The sequence below is a fragment of the Schistocerca nitens genome, chromosome 9, assembly GCF_023898315.1.
Source record: "Schistocerca nitens isolate TAMUIC-IGC-003100 chromosome 9, iqSchNite1.1, whole genome shotgun sequence".
NCBI classification, from domain to species: domain Eukaryota; kingdom Metazoa; phylum Arthropoda; class Insecta; order Orthoptera; family Acrididae; genus Schistocerca; species Schistocerca nitens.
In genome coordinates this window covers 208584883-208593707 of record NC_064622.1, presented here as the reverse complement: position 1 = coordinate 208593707, position 8825 = coordinate 208584883, and the positions used below count along the sequence as shown (strand labels likewise).

At 38.0% G+C, this 8825-nt stretch overlaps 1 protein-coding gene across 1 annotated transcript in view; it reads right to left on the bottom strand.

Annotated features, from left to right (window-relative positions):
- Positions 1-918: 918 nt before the first annotated feature.
- LOC126204100 (uncharacterized) overlaps positions 919-8825 on the bottom strand; it is a 90218-nt gene continuing 82311 nt past the window's right edge. The window contains exon 4 of the mRNA XM_049938517.1: positions 919-975. Within this exon, the coding sequence (XP_049794474.1) occupies positions 919-975 (57 nt within the window). The remainder of the gene's footprint in view (positions 976-8825) is intronic.

Below are 8825 nucleotides of genomic sequence, written 5' to 3'. Positions count from 1 at the left end.
CAAGTACTCTACCGACTCAGCTATCCAAGCATGACTAACCATCCTCCCTACCTCCCCATCTGCGAAGCTGTACTTCGGCAGTACCTCAGTAAAATGGAAGTAACAACCTGGCTGAACATGTGGAAGCAGACCATTAATCAATCACGCCTATAAAACCTGGGAGAACACATAAGGTGCTCTAAGACGATGGCTAAATAGATATCCAAACGTAGAACAAGTTGAGGCTATACAGAAACACGTACAAGCCAGTATGGATGCAGACGAAAAATGACTGTAAATCTCTATGTCCCTTCATACAGCAAGTATGATTTCGAGGAGTCAGTTTTGAATTACAGGGATTTCCAATGGTATCAACAACTGAAAATTGTCACCTATTACAGTTGTGCTTACATAAACACGAAATAGAGGACACTTGAAACATTTTAACCGATATAGCGTTCAGTGACTGTTGTTCTTTATTTAAATATGAAATTTCAAAAGGAGTACAGAAAAATTTTATTTGGAAATTCCAGTTTTCTTGACAGAAAGACAATGATTAGAAAAATCACAGATTTTACAAACAAAAGCACGTGCAGAATTAATATTTACTCTTGTTCTTAATAAGTTTACAAGGATTCAGTATTTGTGCAAAAATTCTACCCAGTGCATGTACAGTTACATGTAAAGAATTAGATACAGTTCTCTCTCTAGACCCATTCAACTTACAAAAATAAGTTTAACACAATAATATACAAATGTTTTTTTACAGAGGCTTTTTTAATATTGATTTACAAGTTTAAGTAATACTGTCTTCCACATATGTTCATTGTTTGCACAATCACCAGCGCTATGAGTGGATTCTTAGCACATACTGGTTACAGAGGTTCGTAGCTCATCTTCATCTTCGTTGTGGAACAGTATCACAGAAGAAAGCACCCTTTAACGCTTGTTGATCTGTCCCAATAGCGCGTAGTACGAGTAGGATGCATTCACAAGCTGGAACAAATCGAATAACATTTAAGAGACAGACAAACATTAGGTAATGTTCCGTCCCTTCAAAATACAAAGTAGTATTCAATTAAATTTTAGTTTACTTTGAGAACACACAACATCCGTAAGAAATGTCAATCTTTCATAGGCTACAGTTAAACACCTCTATTGATACATTATGTACCGGCCACTATGTAGCTTAATTACCTTAATGTAGCCCACGTATTTGGTATTTTTGACACGAACATCGTGAAAGATACAAAAATTTATTTCATCCCGCTGAATATTCGTTCATTTCACATATTTTAGTTTTCGCGCAGAAGACTGTTACTCTTCCTCATATTTAAAGAAAAATTCTTAAAGTGAAATCTGTGCATTACTTATATTTGTATTATTGCAGTGAAAAATAAAGCATGACCCATCGGTAAGTTAGCAACAATCAAATATGCAAAGTTGTAATGGACACGAAATTACATTCGCTCATAGTTGGTGCCTCATTTGGGGTATAAGTGCGGATATTGCGATCTACATCTACATACATACTCCGCAAATCACATTGAAGTGCCTGGCAGAGGGTTCATCTAACCACCTTCTCAATAACTCTCTATTATTCCAATCTCGTATAGCGAGTGGAAGAAACTAACACCTATATTTTTCCATGCGAGCTCGTATTTCCCTTATTTTATTATGATAATCGTTTCTCCCTATGTAAATTGGCATCAACAAAACATTTTCCCATTCGGAGGAGAAAATTGGTAATTGAAATTTCATGAGAAAATTCTTTCGCAACGCGAAACGCCTTTGTTTTAATTATGTCCACCCCAAATCCTGTATCATTTCAATGACAATCCCTCCCGACTTAGCTGAGCGGTCTAGGGCGCTGCAGTCATGGGCTGTGCGGCTGGTCCCGACGGAGGTTCGAGTCCTCCCTCAGGCATGGGTGTGTGTGTTTGTCCTTGGATAATTTAGGTTAAGTAGTGTGTAAGCTTAGGGACTGATGACCTTAGCAGTTAAGTCCCATAAGATTTCACACACATTTACATTATTTCGCGATAATACAATACGTGCTGCCCTCCTTTGAACTTTCTCGATGTATTCCGCCAAACCTATCTGATAAGGATCCCACACATTGTAGCAGTATTCTGAAATAGAACGGGCAAGTGTAGTGTAGGCAGTCCCTTTAGTAGATCTGTTATAGTTTCTAAGTGTCCTGCTAATGAAACGCAGTCTTTGGTTAGCCTTCCCCACAACATTTTCTGTGTGTTCCTACCCATTAAAGTTTTCATTATTGTAATTCCGAGGTATTTAGTTGAATTTACGGCATTTATATTTGGCTATTTTATCGCGCAACCGAAGATTAAACGACAGCATCATCTGCAAACAACCTAAGACAGCTGCTCAGATACTCTCCTAAATCATTTTGCAGATGAGGAACAGTAAAGAGCCTGTAACACTACCTTGGGGAACGCCTGAAATCGCATTTGTTTTACTCAATGACTTTCCGTCAACTACTGAGAACTGTGACCCCTCTGACAGGAAATCACGAATCCAGTCACATAACTGAGACGATATTCCATAAGTACAAAATATCACTACAGGCCGCTTGTGTGGTACAGTACCAAAAGCCTTCTTGGAACCTAGAAATACTGAATCAATTTGAAATCCCTTGTCAATAGCACTCAACATTTCATGTGAGTAAAAGAGCTAGTTGTGTTTCACAAGAATGATGTTTGCTAAATCACTGTTGACTGTATGTCAATAGACCGTTCTCTTCGAGGCAATTCATAATGTTCGAACACAATAGATATACTCCAAAACCCTGCTGTATATCGACGTTAATGATAAGGGCTTGTAATTTAGTGGATTACTTCTATTTACTTTCTTGAATATTGGCGTGACCTGCGCAACTTTCCAGTCTTTGCGTACAGATCTTTCGTCGAGCGAACAGTTATATATCATTGTTAAGTATGAACCTATTGTATAAGCATACTCTGAAAAGAACCTAATTGTTATAGAGTCTGGACCGATAGACTTGTTTTTGTTAAATGATTTAAATAGCTTCACTACTTTGAGGATATCTACTTCCACGTTATTCACAGCTGGCAGCTGTTCTTGATTCAAACCTGGTACCTTAATATGTACCCACTTCAGCTTGTTTTTTCTCTGCTTCTAATAAGACTTCCCACAGACACGTTACATAATTTACCACCTGTTTCTGCACGATTGTAACTGCACCACTAAGTGGACTATGCTTGTCAGTTTAGACTAACGGTTTTGTGTCTGTGTGTCCGAACTTCAATACCTGATCTGCTGCCTGGCAGAATGAAATATTAAGAGCTTGCTCTTGCCACATGGAGGTACTAACGAACCTATAAACGTACTACTGCTAATATCCATAACTATACGTCTGCAAATGAAATAAGTACTGATGCAATGTTGTTCAGTACTCTGCCCTCAATCATCAACAAAAACATCTGCACTTATACCCCTAACTCCCCGTATGTAAGCTGGACCAGAATGAGGTAGGTATACTGCTCATGTCGAGCAGGTCATTGGCTTTGCTCTGGATACACATAAAGAAATCCTCGTTTTGAGCCGCAAGAGGCGACCTGTGGTAAAACATTAGATTGCTGATAGTAACCTACATTCTCGATAACCGATCTTGTTAATGTTACTATCTTCAAATCTGGGAAGATTTTATACAGTGTGATTATATACAAAAGGGACTGTAATATACAGTATCAGCTATAATATAAAAGAAAAAAAAAACAAGAAATACAACACACCTCGACAGACCGCTATTGCACATTTATTAAAACAGCAATAAAGTACTCTTTCTCGCCACTTGAAGGGAGGTACCTAGCAGACCAGAAAACTGATGCATCAGCATGTCAAAATTAAAACAACTATACACACAGTTATCCAACATATACATATGTCTTATATCACACACAATTGAGTGCATCATTGCAGCCATTGTGTCGCTAGACTGACAGGCGGTGACCAATAAAGGATAGACGTTGAAAGTTTGACCAACCAACAGGTGTCACTAGTGTAACATGTACATTCTTTCTTAAAATAATTATATGATTACATTAAAGTGTGCTAGCTCAAACGTGAACGAGAAAAAATCCAAACACACATTTACAAAATTATTGGCAATAATAATTTCAGAATTTAAGAATTATTCTTATAGCAACTATTACATAATGTACCTATGTAAAAGCAGAGTTTTTATTTCGTACAGCTACCGCAAAAACACATGCAATAGATTGTTTAACACAGGATTTAACAGTTAACAAAAGCCACAACCATTAAAATATTTAATTTTTTTTAACTATTACAAACCTTAAAAACAAGGATAAAAATTAAAATCTGGACTCTTACAGTGTCATTAAAATAGCACTGTAAGGTGTGGTTACATCCAAAGTAACGACAATGGAATCACATGATAACGTAAAAGCAATTTTTATTACAAAATACGGAAATATACTAATCAACAGGGCTTACACAATGTCATTTGGGTAAACTGGGCTTCTGCCATGTCATTTAAGTAGCACTGTGGGCTGTGGTTATTTCCAATGTAACAACAATGTATTCAAATACAACATGAAGAACAGCACGCTGCATATAAAGCACAGCTCTAGGTAGTAAAAAATAAAGCCACTTGCTAAAGATGTGGGACCTCAAGTAACGCTCGATTAACAAGTCGTGTTAAGGATGTATTGCGTAGTATTATTGTTCACGGCCCAGAATTCACATTTTCATTTGTTATTACGTATGGGATAATGCCTAACTCGAGGTCTAGGTGTATCATGGCAACTTATCAGAGCACACTATCTAAGTAAGTATTCAAGGGCACGACATTGGTGGCACGGAAAATGTACCCTAAAGCTACTAACCGTATCCTGCAGCAATTACTTCAATGTATCAATGTAAGTGAACCACTCCCATCGTAAAATTTAGAGTGGTTTTAACATTTCGTTAACAAATGACAAGAAAGACGACATGTACTAATTTACAGGATAAATCTCAAGTTGCCCATATAAAATAGGTACTCGATTAAGTGTACAACGGGTTAGGTGATTCAAGTTCAAATGGTTCAAATGGCTGTGAGCACTATGGGACTTAACATCTGATGTCATCAGTCCCCTAGACTTAGAAATATTTAAACCTTACTAACCTAAAGACAACACATACATCCATGCCCGAGGCAGGATTCGAACCTGAGACCGTAGCAGCAGCGCGGTTCCGGACTGAAGCGCCTAGAACCGCTCGGCCACAGCGTCCGGCTGTGTTTCAAGTGATAAAGAAAATAAAAAATAGCCTCACTAGACAGAATAAGTGATCCAGGAGATCCTTCTGTAGGCATTATGCAGCTGGACAGAGAAACTCATAAGTTATTTCAAGAATAGACTAGTTACGATAAGTAATAGAGAATATCTACTGTCATTACATCGCTGTAATAAAGTAATGACGCCGTGGCCCAATGTCTACGTGTATGACAGTAGACTGTAACTCGACTACAATTAATACAGAGCTTACCCTCAAAGAATCACTTCACTTGATATACGCGAACCTGCCACACTAAAAACTGAAAGCCAAAATAGAGCACATATTTAGGTATATAAAAATGAATATGGAAATAAGTCGTTCACGAAGCGTATCAGACCTCGTATAATGCTTATTTACTGTGCTATAATAAGGCCAGCATGCGTTTTATTTGTGTTCACTGTCCGTAATTCCAGTTTTTATTCATTAGTTGTTTCAAAAATTTTAATTTCTTGTTCTTCATTTTTTCCGTTTTCGTATATATTACATAGGATTGTCTCAGGCTATAACCGCAGCGTACGCTGCTTCTCAAAAGACTTTGTGGCTGTTCGATTGTAAAATTTCGTCAATAGTCTACGGAGTGTAAAAGATATTAACAAAAATTTATATGAGTTTTCAATAGCTGTATACGTCTAAATGTGTATTAAATAATCAGATATAGAGGGTGAGTCACTAACTATTTCCACCAAGAATAACTCCGAAAGTATGGTAGGAGCTGAAAAGTTTGTGCGACCATAACATGACGTTTCTTTGTCGCTAGGTGTGGTCGTGTCAGAGATATGAAGGTCAACTTTGTTTTTTTAAGTGGGATGCTGTAGTTTGGTACTTAATTTGTGATAGTCTCCATCAAGACGAATCCAATGATTTGTAACAGTAAGGTCGTTCAAGGTCAACGGAGATCACAAAGGTGGCATGAACATCCATTTACAGAAGGTGTTCGAAGTGATGACCATTGGTATCAATGCAGTGCTGCAATCTTCTTGTCATAGATTGACTGGTGTTCCTTATCACATCGGCACTTATCGAAGCTCATGCTCTGACAGTTCTCTCTCGCATATCTTTTTACGAATACCACAAGAAAAAATCCAGAGGCGTCAAGTCTGGCAAAAGAGCCAGCCACGACACATCTCCTCTGCGTCCAATCCAACAATTTGGGGATTGTCTCTGCAACTCATTTCTAACCATCAGCGAAAAATGTGGCGGACACCCATCGTGTTGATACCACATTCTGTTCCTTGTTCCTAAATGTATTTCTTCCAGTAACAGACCTAACGTTTCTTGCAGAAATGTAGTGAACTACCTACCACTAAGATTTCCTCCGATGAAATACAGACCTATAATTCTGTCCACCAGAGTCCCACACCATACATTCACCGACCACAGTTCTTGGTGTGCAACTTGCCGCAGAAAATATGCATTTTCAGTTGCCCAATAACGCATGTTATGCGAATTAACACTTCCATAGTTCGTGAATGTAGCCTCGTCAGTATATAAAATCAAATTAATAAATGTGTTATCCCTCTGAATCTGAGGTTGATCCCATCGGCTCCATGATAAGAAGATTGCAGCACAGTATTGACACTAATGGACGTTCATGTCACCTTTTTGACCTTCGTTGACCTTCAAAGACCTTACTGTTACATATCATTGGATTCGTCTCGATAGCCTCTATCGGAAAATAAGTACCAAACCATAGCATACCATTTAAAAAAGCAAAGTTGCCCTTCATATCTCTGACGCGACCCCAGCTAGCAAGAAAAAAACCAACGTAATATTATGGCCCCCGTCGTCCCACGCGACATTTGTCCCGCATACTTTTCAGCTACCATCATACTTTCGGAGTTATTCTAGGTGGAAACAGTTAGTGATTCACTCTGTATATCCGTTCTGGTAACTGCATCATTTATTAATCCTACCTCTATAAAGGTACATTAGCTAACGAGTGCTACAAGAATTAGTTTTTACCTTCTGCAAATAATAATTATTTGGCAATAACTTTTAAAACTTGCCTTTAGAGCTCTTCCATGTTACTGGCATTCACACTATAATGCAACTCTATGTATGGATAGACTGTGTCATCATTCTTTTTGACTCACATGGTTTTCACTCAGGTTCCTTTGCAGCAAGGACAGTAAAAGACATGCGTAAACTCTGCTGATAACTATATCTCTAGCTTTAAAAGATTTTTTTTACTGTTCATATTTTTTCTCATTTTTACTATGCTACTATTCGAGTACGTTCTTATTACCTCATTTTATAATAAAATGTTTTACTACATTAGCAAGTAACTGCACAGTCGTGACTTTGGATGTAACCACAGCTTACACTGCTACTTTAATGATGTTGTAGAAGACCAGATTATAAATTTAACCTTGCTTTTTTAAATATTTTTGATTTTTTTAAAAAAATGTAAGTAATTTAATGGCTTTGTAAGAGTCGCGCTAGAACGCCCAGTGGGCAGCACAAAGTACCTAGAACGCCACACATAGTACACTAGCATATCGAAGATATACATCGTAGTAACTGGCAGCAATTGAATTTTAGGAGGAGAAGGCGTTCGCGCCTTACAGTGTATAAGGCTACTGGTAATATATCTGCTACTACGAAAAGCGGAGTAGGTGCGTAAGTTATTCTGAATGGTCCTTCAGTGTTTTGTGGATGCGTACTGAATTTTACACTTACTAATGCTGATGCTAGTGCACATGGTAATGGTTGGGTTACTGTAGCTCTGGTACATGGTGGTAAAGTGGAGACTGTATCAGGCAGGGCTGGAGACTTAACAGCCGAAAAGTTATTGCTTATCGCACATTTCAAATATGTGAGGTGTATAACAGAGATCGTGGTAAATCTTACTATATGTTTACAATGCCGTTGGTTCTTAGGACAAGGAATCGCCGTAAAGTAAATTAATCAGAGTGTGTCCGTATGGGTTAAAGGTACACTGAATTATGCAAAGATTAAAGTTGTTGGTGATGTCACATTATTATAGAAACAGAAATAAAGCACCTGTCCTTTCCTTATTTGACTTTGAGAAAATAAAAAATAAAAAATATTACACGACAGCAAAAAAGAAACTTGTTGGGTCATGGTAAATGACCCATTCCATGTCATCCGGATACTGATTCACCAACAGACACCGACACATCAGAGGGTGACCCATGCCAATTGGGGGGGGGGGGGGGCTATCACGAGTCTGCATGGTATCAGATATCTGAAATTTAATATGTGATGCTACCTCAGGTTTTCATTCTCATTGCAAATCTGTTTACAGTTTTTTTCTGTCAGATACAGCTTTGTCGCAGTTTGACTTCAGTGGTATGTTGCTGTGCCTATAGGTTATGTGTATTGTTGGAGGGAAATTTCTCAATACGACTCCTTATACCTTTCGGCTGTTGCACTAGTTGGTGCTAGTTGCTACTGAGTGACCTTGAAAGTGTTGTTTATAACATAGGCTTGCATTATCAGTGCTGTACTGTGATTATCCCGTATATTTAACACATAATTAGGAAAACAGTTCATCTTAC